The sequence below is a fragment of the Oryzias latipes genome, chromosome 1 (genome assembly GCF_002234675.1).
Source record: "Oryzias latipes chromosome 1, ASM223467v1".
Lineage (NCBI taxonomy): Eukaryota > Metazoa > Chordata > Actinopteri > Beloniformes > Adrianichthyidae > Oryzias > Oryzias latipes.
The window spans coordinates 18,964,349-18,984,037 of NC_019859.2; the positions used below are offsets into that span (position 1 = coordinate 18,964,349).

At 39.2% G+C, this 19,689-nt stretch overlaps 1 protein-coding gene across 3 annotated transcripts in view; it reads left to right on the forward strand.

The window, feature by feature from the left end:
- The window catches only part of dclk2 (doublecortin like kinase 2), a 30,512-nt gene extending 11,180 nt beyond the window's left edge, over positions 1 to 19,332 (forward strand). Inside the window, exons 3-17 of one of the 3 annotated variants that reach the window (XM_011476661.3) lie at positions 6,550 to 6,652; positions 8,670 to 8,765; positions 8,971 to 9,018; positions 9,704 to 9,783; positions 10,756 to 10,843; positions 10,949 to 11,054; positions 12,746 to 12,803; positions 13,074 to 13,193; positions 13,270 to 13,416; positions 13,498 to 13,631; positions 13,720 to 13,797; positions 14,368 to 14,464; positions 16,554 to 16,634; positions 16,715 to 16,828; positions 18,648 to 19,332. In XM_011476661.3, coding sequence (XP_011474963.2) covers positions 6,550 to 6,652; positions 8,670 to 8,765; positions 8,971 to 9,018; positions 9,704 to 9,783; positions 10,756 to 10,843; positions 10,949 to 11,054; positions 12,746 to 12,803; positions 13,074 to 13,193; positions 13,270 to 13,416; positions 13,498 to 13,631; positions 13,720 to 13,797; positions 14,368 to 14,464; positions 16,554 to 16,634; positions 16,715 to 16,828; positions 18,648 to 19,151 — 1,854 coding nt within the window. In that variant the 3' untranslated portion in view covers positions 19,152 to 19,332. The remainder of the gene's footprint in view (positions 1 to 6,549; positions 6,653 to 8,669; positions 8,766 to 8,970; positions 9,019 to 9,703; positions 9,784 to 10,755; positions 10,844 to 10,948; positions 11,055 to 12,745; positions 12,804 to 13,073; positions 13,194 to 13,269; positions 13,417 to 13,497; positions 13,632 to 13,719; positions 13,798 to 14,367; positions 14,465 to 16,553; positions 16,635 to 16,714; positions 16,829 to 18,647) is intronic. The other 2 variants (XM_011476666.3, XM_011476672.3) reach the window with 2 other exon arrangements.
- The last annotated feature ends 357 nt before the right edge of the window (positions 19,333 to 19,689 follow it).

Below are 19,689 nucleotides of genomic sequence, written 5' to 3' on the forward strand. Positions count from 1 at the left end.
GGTTTTGATGAGTGTAGACAGACAGCATACAATGGTAGTGTGTAGGATGACTCTGGTATTGAGTAAGATGAAGAGGAGAATGGCAAAGCAGACGACCTAGTGGTGAATGCTGAACAAGGAAGAGGACTGTCTGGCTTTTAGGGAGGAGTTGAAATAGGCTTTGGGAGAGCATTTGTCACATCGAATCAATCTTTATTTATATAGCTATTATCAAACTTAACATAACACTAAGTGCTGTACACCAAAAAAATTATATAAAAACAAGCACTATAATTCAAACATAGAGCCCACCCCCCTCTGCTAGACCCACGCTCCCCCACCTAACTAATGGAGATATACATCTGGAAACAGGTTCTTCCAGATGACTGGACAGCAATAGCTGAAGTGATCAGAGTGGTTGTTGTGAGGAAGGTACTTTCTGTGTCATCTGGAATAAGGAAAGCAGATAAGTAGACTTGTTGAAATATTGTATCTCTCTGTACACAAGTAGAGAGATACGATACAAGATGAGGGTGGAGGTGGCAAAAGCCACACAAAGGGCACATGTGGTCTTGTATTACAGGTAGATCAAAAAGGAGGTAGAGGTAGATTTGTACAGGTTGGCAAAGCAGTGGAATGGAGATGGAAGGATGTGGTTGGGTGATCAAGTGTTGGCAGGTTCTACAAGTTATGATGGAAGGGGAAGTTTGAAGAGCTGATGAATGAAGGAAATGTTGGACAGCAACAGATTAGCAGAGGAAGCTGTTGAAGACATGCAGAGTTGTGGCAACTACAACGGAATTAAGCTACTGAGTCACTCTAAGTTATGGGAAAAAGTAGTAGTAGAGGGTAAAGTGAGGTCAGAACTAAGCATCTGTGAGCAACAATATAGTTCCATTGCCACAGGTCAAATGTTTGCTTTGAGAATCCTTCTGGAGAAGGTCAGAAGGAGATGCATTGTGTCTTTGTAGATCTAAAAAAAAGTTTGACACAATTTTGAGGGAAGAGCATTTTAGAGGGGAGTGAAGGTAAGAAGATTGAGATGGTTTGGATATGTTAAGGGGAGGGACAATGATTATGCTGGTAAAAAGATGAAGTTTGAGCTACCAGGAAAAAGATTTATAAGAGGACCAAAGAGGAAGTTCATGGATATGTAGTGAAAGAGAATATGAGGGTGGTTGGTGTGAGCGAAGAGAATGTAGAGGATATCATTAAATGGAGTCAATCAACTCACCGTGGCAGCTTCTATAGGGAACAGGCAAAAGACAAAAAGAAGATAAGAAGATTTTAAAAGACAGATGCATTTATTGTTCCTTCATTGGCTTTGTGTGTATAACAAAATGTGTTGGTCTCTACCACCGTAAAGTGGTGGTAGAGGTGGTATTTCCTCTTTTAATTCCATGAACATGACCATTGTTTTGTATAAATCAGGGCTGCTGCTTCGGATGATGATCACAGATAAGTGGGTTGAGGATGTTGACAAGAGTGACACTGATGCACTAAGGCGCCAGTGTCACAAACTCTTAATGATGACTGCCTCCTAGCCCCAATACTCCAAACCAGCTCAGTGTAACGCTATGTGCGTGAACGGGTTGTTCAGTTTCATTGTGTTTTGCCCCAAGTTTCATAAAGCCCACTCACCTTGTTGTCAGTGTAAAGTTCAGGATGCCTTCTCATTTGCATGTTTTTTTTAGCAAGCTAATGACGCATACAGAAAAGAACCTTAAATCAAGGCCAGACGCGGGCCTCATCTGCTTGTCAGGCTCGAGCTGTTTCCAGTGTGAAGTCTGGCTGAAATGCCAACATTTAGGTCAACAGCCATGAAATTTGCATGCCCACCTATTGTTCTGTTCTGTCATTAGTATACGGCACCATCTGACACCAGTGCAGTGATACCATCCAAGAGTCGCGTCCCCATTTGGTCTTTAGCTGTACCCTGTTGTCCATTTTGGACTTTTATTTTATGGTCAAATTTTCTTCTGAAAAAATACATAAAACCATAACATTTAAAGAATAATTGCTTGTTTGTGTATTTCTTTGTTTGACTCAATTCTGCTTTGTGCTTAAAATTGTACAAACGACAGATCAATATTTTGTGTTTCAGCTCTCTTTGCCTCACTAAAATGGCACAAAACTGCATTAAAAAAGCTTTTGCTAACAATAATGTAAATATAAAATTACTTCACCAAGAATTACAAAACATAAAATGTGAAGGCGGAATGGAAAAAACAAACAATCTTTCCTTATAAAAGTGTGTTTGTAAAGTTTGGATAGAGAAATGATATTTTGAAGTTGGTACATACTTGTCCTATAAGTGATCTCTCATTATTATATATATTGATGTAATTCAGTGTAACAAAAACCTGGCAGTCCCCCAGAGATCCCCAGACAGACTGCAGCCCCCCCCCAGGACTAAAGGGGGGGTAGTGGAAGTGCATCTATTGTGTTGGGTGTTCTCAACCGCCTGTTTTCAGAGTTCACTCTGGGTCATCTTTCAAATGCATTCTGACCTCAGCTCGATGACGTGTATTTCATTTTGTCACTGGTACAATAAATACTCCTTCAAGAAGATTTCTTTTCTATAAAATGTTCAAAGACATCTAAAATAAATTTAATTCTCAAAAACATTAAATTCTTGGTGAGATTTTAAAAATGCATTAAAAAACACCTGAGTAGTGAGCACTAAGCCAGCAGAATAAATAAAAAATGTATCTACATCTCAACCAGTTTTGTTGCGCGTGCCTGCAGTTTACCGCTCTAATCCAGAGGCTTTTAACTGTCTCAGGGACCTGCTTCTGTCTGAGTGAGAGTTCAGTATTAATTGCCAGGTTGGCTTTAGCTCCCGCTCTGGCATACTAAAAAGGCATCTTGCTCTCTATTTATTCTTAGTAAGCCATGATCTATCTGAGACCTTAAGCTTTTAGTTCTTGTGCGAATTTGTTTGACTCCAAGTCAAAAGGAGGGTTTTGGAGGTCATTTCTTTAGTGCTATAAACTCTCATTTATAATGTGCAGTACTTGTAGTTATAGCTTCACACTAACCTTCTTTGGAAACAAAGATGGGAGGTCTCAAAATATTAGATTAGATGTAAGTTTTTTCAAAACCGCTGTCTGTTTTTGTTAAACAAACTGTCTGAGTTTGCAGTTCTGTTAGCAAGCTCTGCTTGGCAGAAAGTATGCACAGCTGCAGAGAGGACACAGATGAGAAAAAGAGAAGGTCAGACATCCAAGAGGACAGAGAGCATCTCATTATTGGGGTTTTGTGCTGTAAAAAAATACCAAAGCAATGGAGAGGCCTGCAAAATGCTTCCCTGATGGATCAAGTTGAGGCCTGCTGTGATCAGTAAATGTGTTCAGGAGTTTGTTCTAGTAGCACAGGCTTATAAAAATGCCATGTTTGGACTTTTCATTCATGTCACACATGAAGCCTGCCAGTTTAAGAGTTTTATGAAGACTCAGCAGGGTTCAAACATCCACATTTGGATGCTGCTGCTGACTTTGGAGTTTGAATGAAAGACTGATGCAGAATTAAGTAGAATTTGATGACATAACAAATGGTGATTTTTTTTCTTTTCCCCCATCAATCTTGTTTCAGCCCTTTTATGCCTGCAGGTAATTTAAGTAAATGACTCGGTAAACCTACATCACTTCATATTAATTTTATTATTCTTGTCTTTATGCATCATATGAATTTGATCTGAAAATATCTTTAGCAAAACAAACAATGACATTGGTGTTGAAGTTGATCAGGGAAAGGTCTATAAAAAAATACTAAAATAAACTAAATTAAATTAACTTTTTAAAACTTTTTTTGTGCAATGGAACCATCCTGGATGAATTAAATATGTATTTATGATACGATATTGGAAGGGAGTTTCACATTTGACATTTGTGTCAAAACTGATCTGTGTCCGATAATGGAACAAAGGGGGGTCAGAGGAGGGGGGTCAACCAATCAGAGTGCTCCATTATCAGACACAGATCAGTTTTGACACAAATGTCTCGCAAGGATTGTGTTAAAAGTCCGAGCCCAGTTATAGCGCGCTCGTGATTCGCAGCAGCAGATTCCCACAATTGTAATCACCAATTTGAGTTTTGTAACTAAATGAACACATGCAAATGGTTATTTGTCAGTTGTGATTTTATCTGTCAAACTTTACAGCTGAAGATTTTAACACACATGCAGATTTTGGGTGAGCAAGTTTTCACATTCTACTTACATTCTCTCTCACATAAAAATCTACAAGCTCGTCCATTTAGACCCATTTTTTACCTTCATAGTATCTGCCCACTTCTGTAATAATTGTGATCTGCTTTCCACTAGTGAGAAGTGGAACAACTGCAGCAAATAGTCGTGTGACACATTTTGTTGTGCTGCCTGTGGTAGCAGAAGCTGGGAAGGGTCCAAGTAAAGATTTTGATGCTCCATCAACTCAGGTTTTAGAGAAAGGATTAAAATCTGAGTGAAACATGGATTAGCACTGATGTGGCCTCACTCTTCATCAGTTACAGGCATGTGGGGAGTTTATTAATGACATTTACTTTCATTTATAAGAGATCTTCACACTAGAGTTAAGGTAAAGGCATCTTGGATCACTAATGTACAAAGACTTTAGACCGGAGATGTTTATACAGCTATAGTGTTTGACAAAAAGCTTGACATTTAAACTCTGCATCAGATAAAATTGGCTTTTAGACTACAATAACAATGTATTATTGTACAGAGTTTATTTATTTTTTAATAAAAGCTATTTTTATTAGATAGAATTTGATTCAATGTGGGAATGAAAGACTTGTCCAATGACATAATGACTATTTAGTCTAAGAGTTGAGCTACACACTAATCAACTAGCTGCTAAACATACAAAGTTACCGCACCAAACCTTCTCAAGGCACTCAAACATTAAGCAGTTCAGTACACAGGAAAAGAAACATGAAGCTTCCATTTAAAGTCAAATGATTATAACTATTGGAGTGTAGAAATGTGTGCAAATTCTGGTCAGTAACACCTTTGTTTTGAGATATGCTCTCTCTGCCACAAACAGTACTTTATGATATCAATGTGATGTGGTGAAACACGACCCAAACCAAATATGTTCAAGTCATGTTTTTACTAAGTCTCAAATCTCAGTTCAGCTTCCAAGTCTTTTGAAGAGTCAAGTGTCAGGTTATTGCAGGTCAAAATGTTCGTCGTGTCTTTCTGTGACCCAATATTCCACCAAGAGGCTGTAACAGAAAGGTTGGGGATCCACCCAACGCCAGTGTACTCTGACTGCAGCATCATCGTGGCTGGTGTTGTCACAAGAGGACAATGCTCACCTCAGCAGTCTCCTGTACTGCTGTCTCACTGTCATTAATCAAATAGCCAGAAAGCTTGACCTCCCCCAGCCTGCTGAGAGGAGGCAACATTTAAGGACGATATCCTTGTTGGTAGGATCAGAACGCCACAGAATGCACACAGAATGCACTATGTGAGCACAAAAAGTGAAGTGGGAAAATGGACTTATCTCTCACATGACTTGCTCCAGTAGTTCAAACTTTTAATGGAAAAAATTGGAGATACGTGGTTTTTTTGTTATATTTAGCGATTGTCATTTTCTCAGGAAAGCGACTCATTTGCTGTTTATCAAGCAAATGGCGAGCACACATTGTCTGTCTGTCCTTTGAGTCCACACTTGTCACACTTCACTCCTGCTTCCTCTATAAATGTGTGTAAATCATTTGTGGTGTGAAGACTTTTAGAGAAAACTATTGTTGTAATATTGGGCTTTATCAATAAAATTCAATAAATTGCCTTAACTAATATTCATCCTCTGTCCTCTGCTGACCATGGCTTGATTGAATTTTGAATGTACCTATTTGAAAGACAAGCTCCTCTGCGATGTGCACAAGATAAGACACGGCTGCCCTCCTGCATGTCCAACTATAGCACAGAGGGTGTGTGTTTTAGGGTGACAGCTCAGTCTGCAGGGATGGTGAGTGGGTTTAATCATTGTGAAGAGCTGGAGACAAGTATCTGTAACAGAAGCAGAAAGCAGGTTTTTCAAAGTGGGACTTGGAGAATATATCGCGTACAAACAAGCTGGTGAAATGTCTGCATCGATCATATCCTAGTGTGTTAAAACATGTATTGATTATAGCAAAAAAAGTCTTACTAGGTCTTGGTGGACATCTGCTGACAGAAGAAATTTGTGTTTACATGTACAGCAGTAATCTGATTTCCAATGTCTTCTCCACCACCTCGCAGTAAAATCAGGTACCGGTAATTTTTCATAAAGCTGCTCCTCTCTGCCAAAAACAGTCCTCAGCTCGGTCACTCAAATGATATCCTGAAGAAAACCAGGTGAAGGACTGCTACTGCACTCCAGTTTCTTTTGTGCACAATTCCAGTGGGGAATCAGGTTTTCCTAATCTGCCCTATCATCTGTCTTCCTGTTTTACATGTTGTTTAAGGAGCCAAGTTACTTGAGTAATCCGATTACTTAAGCAGATGTAAATGTCTTTTTCCACCAATCGTCCAGCCCCTTCTCTATACATGCCCACGTTAAAACCAGCTTTTCTTTTCATCTAGATTACCAGCTTGCAGGACTTCTTTGGTGAAGATGATGTGTTCATAGCGTGTGGTCCAGAGAAGTATCGCTATGCACAGGACGACTTTGTGCTGGATCACGGTGGTAAGATGGCCACATGTTTAGACTGTTCCTGAAACTTTTCAGCTTTTCTAGAGTACAACTGAGTTTTAGGGCCGCCCAAAAAAATCAAGCAGTAAAATTACGAGATTTAAAACAAAAACTCGTACATTTACGAGATTAAAGTCAAAGTGAGCATTAGTGAACGCCACGCAACAGCAGAGCAGACGGCTAAACTTAGTCGAACAGGTGAGCTGAATGTTTATTGATAACGTTCCAAACTTTTAATAATGTTTAATTCCTGGATGGGTGGCTTGCAGGATCTCTGCAGCTTGTTGATGAAGACATCGGAATGCCTGCTGCTGTCCACTTAAATTCCTGTATTCCTCCTCCAAAGACAAGATCTCTAAGTCTGTGTGATGCTTCTGTCTGAGAAAGCGCAGTTTTTGACATTTTCAACGTTCTAATGTTAATATAACAGACTTTTTTCATTCATCTTTGTTATATGTTAAAACGGGCCGTTTCATATGGAAGAGGGGGCGTATATAACACTGTTTACCTTCTGCAGTGTTGATCTGTGCATGACAGGTTCATGACCTAATAAGACAAATGGACTTCTGGGTATGTGAATGAAAAGGAAAATAAAGTTGCGGTCCTTTTTACCCAAACGTGTCTCTGAGCTCCTTATATTACATATGAAACTCAGCTTCACTGACACCGAACCACAGAATGCCGGCTAAACTGACAATAATCTGATTTTGAGTCGTCAAAAGGTTCAGAATTTCCTTTTTTTTTAAACCTATCTTTTTTTAAAGCTTTACAAAATGCTACACATCTTTCATCTTAAAGCAAAAATCTGATAAACAGGCAACTCTGCTGTAGTGGGTTAAATCTATTTCGACTTCAATTTTGACATTTTGACTTTTTTTCCTGTGTAAGAAATTTTTTTTTTTAAATTATCCAGATTTTTTTTTCTCACCGTGTCTCTAAAACTCTGTCGTACTTGAGTTTTCATTTATGCAAAAAAAAAATAAAAATCTTACATTTGAATGTCAGTATCTTGATAGAGTGAGATTTTTTGTTGTTCTGCATTTGCATGTTACAAGTTTGGGAGAGCAAAAGCAGGTTGTGACCTCTTTTGAAAGCAGATTCACTTAATGTTCAGAAATAACTGTCATGAGGGAGAGAAGGGTGGTTTATTGCTGTCACAAGTTTAAGTGTTGACCCCCTGCTCAACATTTGTGTTTGAGCGCCTTCGTTTACAAGTACCAGAGAAGAATTTAAGAGGACTTACTGTTAATTTACACACATGATGGCAGGTGGCAAGTCGCTCGTGTTCAGAGCTGGTTTGGAGCTTTTGTCCCACTTACAACCCATGTGCTCCATTTAAGAGAACTAGGTCTTTGACGGAACTAAAAAAAACACTCTCTTTCTACTTTGAGAGCAAAAGTAGCACCTTCTTCTCTAAAATAAAACCATGGCACTTGAGACAAAACTAATTTAGATACTGAATCAATCCATTGCAAAATTCAAAAGTACAATAACCAGGTTCAAAAATATTTTTCGTGTAGTTTAACATAATAAACTGGTTTGACTTAATAATTTGAATTCCACTAATTCTAAACAACTTATTTACAATTATTTGCAAACTATTTCCCTCTAAAAGTTTTCTTAGATGCAAACTATTCCACTGTGAACATAGCGTGTAAACGTTATTTTTTTTTATTACACAATTGGGGACAGTGTGAAGGTTGGTGTCTTGCCAAAGGACACAATAGCTGTCTAGCCTGGGATTTGATTCCCTGGATGATTAACAGACAGGCTGTTCAACCTAGTGAGTCCCTGCCTCCCACTTTCACCGACATCATGTCACGTCACATTAAAAACTTAATTGCTAATTTGGGCCAGAAACCAGGACCTCCTGCATGATAAAAAACTTATTTGATCACATGATGCCAAAGCATGTACTGGTATATTCCAAAAAGCAGTTGCTATGGTGAATTAAGTTGCCATTTTAGCTTAGGAAGTTAACAGTGATGCTGCTGCTGATTTTTTTCTGCAGAATGCAGGGTGCTAAAGTCATCTTACAGCCGCTCTACTACGCCAAACCGAACTAAGAGTCCCAGACTCTCCCGACGCAGCAAATCTCCAGCTTCTAGTAAGTTATTATTCTGGAAAAAAAGCTGCCTGTAATTACATCACAATGCAATTTATATGAAACTCCCTAAGTGGTAAATCTGGTGACATTTTAAAACACAAGATACATGAAAAAGCATGACAAGTTTTAAGTATGCAAATTTTAATGTATGTTTTAGATTCTATTTTTGTTGTTTGTTATTCTTTTTTCTATCCAATAACTATAGCAAGACAACCTCTCTACTCCTCAGCTAATCGGTCTTCGTTAAAGTCTGGTAAGACCAAAAAAACTGTCCCTTTCTGACCTTAGTCATTAATTACTGTTGAAATTGCTGAATTGCTTTTCGGGCATCAAAGTTTGCTCCAAATACAGACTCAACTGTCTTTATTTATTTTAGCTTATTTATGGCTATTTTTGGCTATTTAGAGTTCTTAAATTTCAGAAGCTGTGTGTGTATGTTTGTGTGTAAATTTGTGTACATGTATCTATGTATATGTATATTTATGTGTATTTACAGTACAGACCGAAAGTTTGGACACACCTTTACATTCAAAGAGTTTTCTTTATTTTCACGACTAAGAAAGGTGTAGATTCACACTGAAGCCATCAAAATTGTGAATTAACACATGTGGAATTATATACATAACAAAAAAGTGTTCTTCTTTGCACACTCTTGGCATACAATATGACATATTTTCAAAGTTCTGAGGCTTTCAGTGTGAATCTACAATTTCCATAGTCATGAAAATAAAGAAAACTCTTTGAATGTGAAGGTGTGTCCAAACATTTGGTCTGTACTGTGTGTATATATATATATCAATATTTATATGTTTAAAATGACTGCAAAGTTTGTCTTAATAGGAAGTATTACCTTTCTTCTTGATAATTTTATATGAAACTTAAGTATATGCTACATTCTTATTTTGTATTTAATAAATCATTTCCTGTCAATTATGCAGTAAATGGGATCTCAGCTCCAAGATCTACCAAATCATCCACTCCGTCTCCCACCAGCCCTCAAAGTAACCTGAGCCTAAAAGTAAGGCGATAAATCAAATGTACCATAGTTGTTCTGGCACAGATATGGTTCTGATATAGTTATGTATCAATGAAAGAACTTTAGTTTAGGATAGTTTTATGACACTTTCAGAAAAAGAGAAGTCATTGTTGCAGAAAGAGGTCCTGGGACTTTCATCGCCCCATAAGACAAATGAATTATTTTGAAGTCAAGAAATCCCGTTAGCAGTCTCGTTGTAAAGGAGGGCGTGAGGCAACAGTGCATGACCCACTTGCTATAAAAAAAAGCAAAATCAATCTCAAGGGACTTTATCAGGCCACTGTCAGACCTACTCCCTGTGCAGCCATGAATATTTGGTGGTGAGAGACATAAATCTGATTAATATTTTCTGTCCTGTCTAACAAATACAAACAAGAATTTCTCAGATATCTTCTCCAGTTAGCGGTTAAACTCTAAAATGAATTGTGTATTTGTTGTTTTGTATCTCATGAAGGACATCTTTGCCTTTTGCCTGTACATGACAAAAAGAGGTTACTAAATTACTAAGGTTTAAGAAAACAAAGGAATGATAAAACATAAGAATGCAGCTTAAGCAAACCGATCAGAAAGTCGTTAGAGGACAAAGTCGGTCTGTGAATCTAGACCAAAAAAATGACCTGGAAAGACTCATATTTGGACAAAAGAAATACAAGATGAATGTACTTTATGGGACTAGGTTTAAAGAATTGATTAATTGACTTGGGTTTTGTGATGGTCCCTTGCAGCTGCTTTTACTTTTAACCAACAGCGTTGTATTTTTTCAATCACAATTAAAAATTCTGGATTTGATGATAGCGCTCCACTAAATAAATGTTCAGACAATTTTCCTTTAGTCAAAATGTTGAATAAACATCAACACATGTGAAAGTTTTCAAAATCATTCAATGACGTTTTCCTGACTTCTGATCTTATCCGTGTCCATCTTTATTTGTTCGTCTTTGTTTCATCCTGTAGATTCCTCCGCTACATCTTATGTCCTTAACCAATGAAAACGGCTCGCTCGGCAATCACCAGGAGAAAACCATTCAGCTCAGTCCAGAGGGTACACTTAATGCTGTGTTACTGCACACAGCATGGGGTCATTTTTGGAGGGATTTGATCTAATCTAATTGTTTTTCCTGCGATAACCTCTGTGTGTTTTTTGTAGTCAATGGAAACCAACATGAGCTATCCTCAGTTCTGTACCAAAAGTATGAGGTTGGAAAAGTAATTGGAGATGGCAACTTTGCTGTGGTCAGAGAGTGTGTGGAGAGGTAACGTAGCAAGACTCTTTTCCTTTCTTACAGCATGAATGAAAAAGACGCCTGTTCAAAAATGTTACATAAGATCTAGATAAACACTAGGCATGTAATGTGTGTTCAAAAACGCGCTAAATTTGCTAAATGGGCATTCATTTCTTTTTTTAAACTTTTTTTATTAAATAAAAGGAGATAAGTAAACCACAAACTCATTTAGAAATAAGAAAATATTAAATACAAAAAAGGTACTAATGAAATAAATGAGAAAACTGTGGTAACAGCCTTAACCATTCGCCACACCAGCGCTCAGTCGACCTCTAGATTATAAGGAAGTGTCAAGGGTCCCAGGTCACATGAAGCGCCTTAGGTGAACCTTGAAGTGAGTATCTTAGCTTCTCAAATTTGAGATTATAAGTTTGAGATTATAAAGCAACCCAGCTTTAAATCTTTTAGATGAAAATGTTAACGTTTTACATCCAATGCCTCCAAAATCATCAAACTCTCGACTAAATTATTAAAATGTTTTAGCATCAGTCCTCTGCACTGTTTTAAACGTTTTTCATGTTGGAGGGAAACTCTGGTTTACTCCATCAGCTAAACCTCTTTCACACCTCGACACCCTAGAAAACAGCTAAAGCTTCTACACACAGACAGACAGCAGTAGAACTTATTTTGTAGCCATACAAACTGCATTCCAACACCACATCTGAACAAATTAAAACATGCAGAACTGTAAGTATTTGGGACATTAGGCTCATGTATTGTGAAGAGAAAGAATCTACTGTAAAGGTGCAGCAGAAAGTTGCTAAGCTGTCAGGCTCGGTGCATTCAGACCTTATCAGCAGATGAGTGTCATTTAGCCACAGACGCCATGCAGATTTTCTTCTGCTTGTTATTTTGCATTCTTGTTGTCCTGTCAGTGTTTCTAGAGATGCTTCTGGTGGAAGTCAGTGCTCTGATTTGTTCGCTCTTTTCAGATTGCATTGCGTTGTCTGTTCACTCAAAGTGTGAGTTGTATTTCATAGTTTATGGTTATGAGGATCATCTAAGCATGGAATGAGGAATAGAAGAGTTGTGTCAACAAACCTTTGTTAGTTTTTCTTTGCCTAAAGGTGGGTGCATTTGATGAGACAAAAAGTCTTTTGCCACGTTCAGACTGGCCTTGGCAACGAGCATTTAAGTGAACACTTCCAATGAAAAGTCCATGTAAACGGGCGTAAATGCACGTTTTGGGCTTCTGCGCTGAAAACTCTCACGTTCACGTGTCGCCACACAAGTTTTTAAGACCATTTTCGGGCTCTTACGTGCAAAATGCACGGCAACTGAACGTGTGTTAAAAGTTAAACCAGTACAACCGTTCGGGGAATTGGATTTGGCAATTGCGTATAGATGGTGTACCTTTTTAATTCATGGAAGTGCCAACCGTTTAAAAATTGATCATGGAGGAGAAATTAATAATAGTGGTTTGTGCCCAGATGGATTTATATGACACCAAGTGTAGTGTTCTTGAACGCGCATCACATGCCCACTGTGTTCATAGCATTTGACTGTAATTCCTCCTCAACCACTTCCCCTTCTCGTATCTTCTCCTGTGTGTCTCTGGGCTCTTTACTCAAAGCTCTCTTGATTTTAAATTACAGACCACAAAGCTTTTATTTTTTAGTATTGCTTTTATTGCTCTCCCTAATTTCAGTATTTCTGTCCAGGTCCACAGGGAAAGAGTTTGCTCTGAAGATCATCGACAAAGCTCGATGCAGGGGAAAGGTTTGGCTCTTTTATCCTCCCCTTCTCCTCCCAGTTCACTGCATTCCTTCAAGCTGCTCTCACACATTTTTACTCAGAGAGGCGCATGTAAGGAATACCCGTCACTATCCCTGCCATGCATTATTAACAGGCAGCTCAGTGTTCTGTCTTTTTCTGACCAAGTCAGGTCTTCAAGTATCTTCACACGCATGACACTTATTCTAATGCGACAAGTGACAGCAGTGCAGACTCTGTTGTGAATGAGCGGGTGTGGTGTGTGTGCTTCCTCAGGAGCATCTCATAGAGAATGAAGTTGCTGTTCTGAGGAAGGTGAAGCACCCCAACATCGTCATGCTGGTGGAGGAGATGGTCACGCCCTCTGAGCTCTGCCTGGTTATGGAGCTGGTAAAGGTGAGTTTTTCAGTTTGTTTTTTTTCTGCCTTCTTTTGTACGATGACGTTAAAACTCTGTATGTATATTTGGACAGGATGGGGATCTTTTTGATGCCATCACGTCTTCAGCCAAATACACAGAGAGAGATGCTAGCATGATGGTCTGCAATCTGGCTGGAGCTCTGAAGTATCTGCACAGTATGAACATCGTCCACAGAGACATTAAACCAGAGAACCTGCTGGTAAACTCCAACAAACGCAATCCTATTGATTTATTTCACAAATCCAGCTTCTCCATGTTTCAACTGAGTGTTTCACTTCAGGTGTATGAGCATCACGATGGCACCAAGTCATTGAAGCTGGGAGACTTTGGGCTGGCCACAGTGGTGGAGGGGCCGCTGTATACTGTGTGTGGCACCCCCACGTATGTGGCTCCAGAAATCATTGCTGAAACCGGGTAAACAGGACACCTCATAGTTCTCAGTGTAGATGCAAAGTATAACCAGTGTGTGCTTTCACTGTGTGTGTGTTGTTTTTTTCCACAGGTACGGTCTGAAAGTAGATATCTGGGCAGCGGGGGTGATCACTTACATCCTTCTGTGTGGCTTCCCCCCGTTTAGGAGGTACTTCCTTCCTTTTTCTTTGCTTTGTTTGAGCGTGTCGACAGAAAATTCCAGCTGCAACTCTGCAACATGGATTATTAAGACGATAAAGAATCAACTCTTTTTAAATAAAAAAAAAGAATTATAGTATTGGTAAGTTATTAGATATTATTTTTATTGCATATAATGATTTTTTTTTTTACACTTATAAAAACCTGCCATGTATCTATATGCATAAATAGTGCATTTGATATGTGCACATATATATATGCACAAGTATATAGGTATTGACAGATGTGCAAACATTGATAGGAAGAGAGAGTTTTTATAAATTTGTAGGGAATTTTTAAATTTATGTTGATGTATTTGAAGCCATAAACTGACTTCAAGTGATTGATCAAACTCTTCACATGTCAGATGTCTCCTGTTATCTTGTTAGGAACTCACAGCATCAGTAACATTACAACCAAGCTGTGACAAACCCAATAAACGTTTTTTGAACAGATGATATGAATGCTTGCTTCCATAGCAGCTGTGAAATCTGTTGTGTGCCCTGAATAACTGTTTTATTTGAATTCTTCCTTGTTCTAGTGAGAACAACCAACAAGAGGAGCTGTTTGATCAGATCCTTCTCGGCCAACTTGAATTTCCGAGTCCTTACTGGGACAACGTCTCCCACTCTGCAAAGGTCGGAGCTGAGGGTCACCTTTGAAGACACAACTGCCTCTTTTTGATCCAAATCTGTGTGATCTTAACCCGTTCGCCATGCTGACGGCAAGGAGTGGTTGCAGAAAGTTTAGAACTGCTGTCCAGCTGCTGTTATTTGAACACCCAAATACTCATCACTCTCTGTGCAGTTGTTCAAACTGCTGACTGATAACCTACGGCTGTGGATCGGTTACCTCACACAGCTGATATGAAGCTGCTAAGATCTTGTGTTTGCAGCGTAGCATGAAGTGACGCTCAGCTTTCTCATGTGGTGGTGACTAGTGATGCTGCAAAGTTAAGCCACAAGTCACAAAATCCTGATCTTTTACATTTCAACAACTGAATAACTGGGCAGATGTACGGTGGCCCTGAAGTGCCAACACAAATGTATATTAAAGATCGAAAAGACCATTTAAAAAGTAAAATAAATAAACAAGGGAAATAAGCAAACAAAATATAAAGGAAAACATTTTAAAAAACAGAAGTAATTTTCAAAAATCCAAATAACATTTCAAAAAGATGAAACAATATAAGAAACTGGAAAAGGGAGCTATTATGGGACATCACAGATTGGATGATGACATTTGTTCACCTTTTCAACAGGAAAGTTATTATCGTGGCAATTTCTTCCAACAAATAATATTTCTTTACACTTTTGGCCACACCCACTGCAAATGTTTAATTACTCGATCAACTCTTTATCACAGTTCAGGCAAAACATTCTTCTTCTTTCAGACTTCTTCAAAATTAAATCATCATCATCTGATCGGTGGTATCCCATAATAGCTACCTGTTCCAGTTTTATTTTGTTTCATTTTTTAACATTTCATTTTGATTTATGGACATTTCTTTTGTTTTCTTTTTGGTTTCTGCAATTTGGTTTTACTTTCTTAAATGTTTTTTTTTAAGCTTTTTTTTTATTGTCAAAGTGATCTTAAATGCATTAATATGGGATTTTGTGATAGCCACTGGCTATAAAAGGTAAATAAAAGTGAAGTAGATAAAATGAACGTGTAGTTTCCAAAGCTGCTGCATCTAAAGTCACTTCTACAGAACCTGCTGCTCTGAGTACATTTTTATATTTAAGGATAAATCTCATGAGAAAACTCCAGAGCCACATGCAGCTCTTTTGTTCTTTTGGCTATAAAGGAAAATGTTGATGATTTAAAAACATAATGGTTTTTTAGTTTTTGGTTAATTTGTTTTAGGTTTGAGGTTTTGTCATTTATGTTTAGATTTTTTACAGATCAGGTAAATGATGGTAAAAAGTATAAAATTTCTGTCAGTAGTTTATTGTTAGATTGAGTTTAAAGTACATATTTGTATCTTTTGCTGCACAACAGTGTTTAGTTGCTGTTCACAGGTAAAATTCTTCAAGTGTAGAATTATATTTAAACACATAGATTTTTTGGGGTTTGTCATGTTAATATTCTATCAAAAAAGAACAAGAAGGATGAAAATGCACCAAAGTCATGATAGAAAATGTCATATATGACTTTGACTATGACTACATTCTTAATTAAAAAAAATATTAAATCTGCTGCAGCAGGGGGGTCTTATTTGACACACTGTGTATTTTATTTTGAAAGGAACTTAAATATGCTGCTTTAAAAATTAGAAGTTAAAACTTATATAAGTAGTAAAATTTGAGTGTTTATTTACGTGACTATTTAATGGCTAAATTTAATAAATAAATAGCTTAATGGTCAGATAAACATAAATAAGTGTATTTTTCTAAATGGGGAGGTGGAATATTCAGCTCTTGTTAGATTTTGATAAAAATGTCTCTTTTTAATGTGAAAGGTTGCAGCTCCCGGCACTCAGAGAAGAAGCGTGACCCTTTCACTGAAAAGGCTGCTTTTCTTACAGAAAAATGAATGGTGTAACTTTTTGTCAGTGATAGATTTAACTTAACACAAATATGATCAAACATATGCAGAAGCTTATTTTGGAAAAGATTAGTACGAAAAGCAGATGCCACTCCTAACTTTGTAAACTTGTGATGAATATTCATTTCTGCTAATGTTTTGAACTGTTTTTAACCAGATCTTGTTTGTGTGCTCCTGTAGAACCTGATCGAGGGGATGCTGCAGACCAACGTGGACGCCCGGCACACGGCTCAGAGCGTCCTTTCACACCCATGGGTCACGGTACTCCGCAGCCGCCTTTGCACGCTTGCGCGGTGAGACTTCTGCAGCGTAACATGTCCTGTCCAAACCCCTCCATGCAGGAGGACGCAGTCACAGAAAACAACATGAAGATGGAGGTGACGGGGAAACTGAAGACTCACTTTAACAGCGCACCAAAGCACAGCTGTGCCCCGGCTGGAGTGTCTGTCATCATGGTGAGCAGACCGGCTCAGATTAGTACATTTGGTCCAACTGCGAGAACGTCCTAACATGGCTTTAATCAGGAGAGCTGCCAGGAGAGGGAAGGTTTGACCCAGATACCCATCGCTTGAGCTCATCTCCCATATTTCATGTCAGTTCTGTATTCTTCTGGATTAACTCTCAGCAGCATCTCTGCCCTCTTTGGCATCAGCGTACAGGTCTATGGGACGTATGGTGCTGCAGATACGTCATGTAGGGTAAAAATCTCCTCATTCCTTCCCTGCATCTCTTTTGGGTCACACTCGGGTCTGTCTGAGGTGAAAGGGAGGGGACGACCCCCCCCCCCCCCCACACCCCCCATTTTGTGGTTTGTAGCTCCTCTTCACAATAAGATTTATCTCATTTGACAGTTTGAGGTGTAAATGTGGGCCGAGGCCTCCTCTTCCTCCCTCATCCTCACCCCCCCTCTCTCCACTTACCTGACCCAGGACCACAGGGGACGCCTGGAGCGTAAAGCCTGGTACAAACACCCCTCCTCCCCTTTTCCTCCACCCATCACCCTCCCCGTCCACTTCCTCTTCCCAGCTCTGATCTTCCTCTGCAGCCGTCGCCCTTCCTCCCCAACCTCCTCTTCCTTCCTTCCTGTGACATTCTCAGGTCCCCGTTCTTCCTCTGCGCTGTCGTCTCTCTTTCTAACAGTGGAGGGTCGTGACAGCGTTGTGGGTTTTTTTTAGACTTTCAGCTTTTCTGTTAATGTTTAATCACAACACGCGTGTCAGACAAGCCAAGTTTCCTCCCTTTCTGCATCGTTAGTTTCTAATAAATGAATTTGCCAGAGTTTGTATTCTTAGGAGACAAACTGTTTACTTTGATGTTTTGGCACCACCTTGAGGAAGGGATGGAGATGACACAGATTTTCCTAAAATAACTAAATACTCTGTTTTACTTTTCCGCTGGTTACAGATTTGAGAAATAATTGAACATTTCTGGAAGCATTTTAATTTTGCTGGGTTGGTAGAAAGCAGAAAAATGAGAATCTCAGGATTTGAATGACGTTCAAATCCTAAGCAGCAGAGCAGATTTTCCAGGTTTATCAGTGGAATCTATCAGCTAAAAAAGAGGTGGACAACCAGAACTGACATTCCTAATCCCATCAAATTCCAAACATATCTGCAGGTCTTTGGAATGATGAAGCTGTGGTGGTTTCCTATTTGTTATTGTAATGAAATTGGTTATTTTTGCCTCTTTTATCAAAGTGAAAAAACATCAACTTAAGCTTAATAAACCAACTCAGTTGTATTGGTTGTTGTGTTGCATTCTCTAAATTCCTTCTCGGTCCCGTCAGTGAACTCAGACTTTTGATGTGGAAGGAAGTTGTTCCAGCTTCCTTCCTTCTTTTTTATGTGTCTGCATATATCATATTTCCCTTCTTTTTTATTTTAGACTTTTTTATACCGAAAGAAAAAAAGGTTTTCCTTTTAATTCAAGTAAAAACGTTCCTCTGGTTTTTATTAAAAGAAAACCTACCAATATCACATTGCAACCAGTTTCCATAGAATCTCATGTTTTTAATCCCAAATCTGGCTCAGTTTCGTCTTTATAATAATTTTGTGACCATTAAATTGGCTTGGAGTTTCTTTTTTCTAAAGTTCCAGCTCAATTCTTTCTAATGAACAGCTGCTGCTGCACATGGTTTAAGTTAACAGTCTTTGAAGCAGGAACAAGTGAATGTCTCTCATTTGTCTTCTACTTGATCTTCTGTGTTTTCATCAGCTTCTGTAAAACTGGCTCTAAAAGAAGGGATAGTAACATAATCCAGTCTGTTTCCTCCAGAACACCGCTCTAGATAAGGAGACTCTTCAGGTCAGCGCCCGCGGTTCCGAAGCTCCAAGTTCTCCTGAAGGAAATCCGCTTGATGCTCCTGTGTTGGTTCCGCCGGTGTTGTGCGCTGAAGTTTTAAAATCTCCAACCGAGACGGCTTCTCCTGACGACCCCACCTCCTTCACCTGCAACCCTCCCCCTGACATCCATCCCAATCAGCCTATCCCGTTTCCCGTTTCGTCTCTGCCTGAAGAGGAGTGGCACTCGTCTGTCCCAGCAGCTTCTGCTTCACCTTCAGAGGCCACGCCCTCCTCTCCAGTTAAGCCTCTTTGTGTCACATCCCCTTCCCCCGTCTCACCCCTCCAACCGGCACTTTTCTTCCCACTCTCATCCCCCACCACTGAGGAGCCCCCCTCCATCCACCCGGCTCTATTCCCCTCTCCTCCTTCAACTCCACCCGCTGACCCTCCCTCCCCTGATCCCCTGCTGGACGACAAATATCTGGAAAGACTCTGACGATTTATCCAGAAGTCCCCGTCAGACTGGAAAACTACCACCGAGGGTAAACTGAGCCAGTGTGTCCACAGAGAAGAGGGGGCTGCTTTTATTTATTCCGAGTGAACAAAGGACGACAAATGAGCTTTTTCTGAGTGATTTGTCTTTTGAAGTGATAAGTTAAAGTTACACTGATGTGCTTTCCCCAGAGTCCCAGCTGTTTGCCTTTTTTTGTTAAATTATTCACCGTAACCCTTGTGCTATCCTAGGCACTTTAACATTGGGAGTTGGGTCATCTAGACCCACTAGACAGTGCGCTGAACCTTTCTTCTTCAATGATTTGTGATCTTCACTGGTGTCCATGGATTACATGAAATACTCTTCACCTTTATCCACCTTTGTCATGTTAGGGATAACACGTCAATGTAAGGGGGGGGGTCATCTAAGAAAGCACAAGGGTTAAAGAAGCCCTCATGGTGCTTATATCGCTTGTTCTAGTCAGAACTGGAGGCGCATCAAACGTGATGAGCAGCAAGTATTTTAATGCAAAAATATCTGC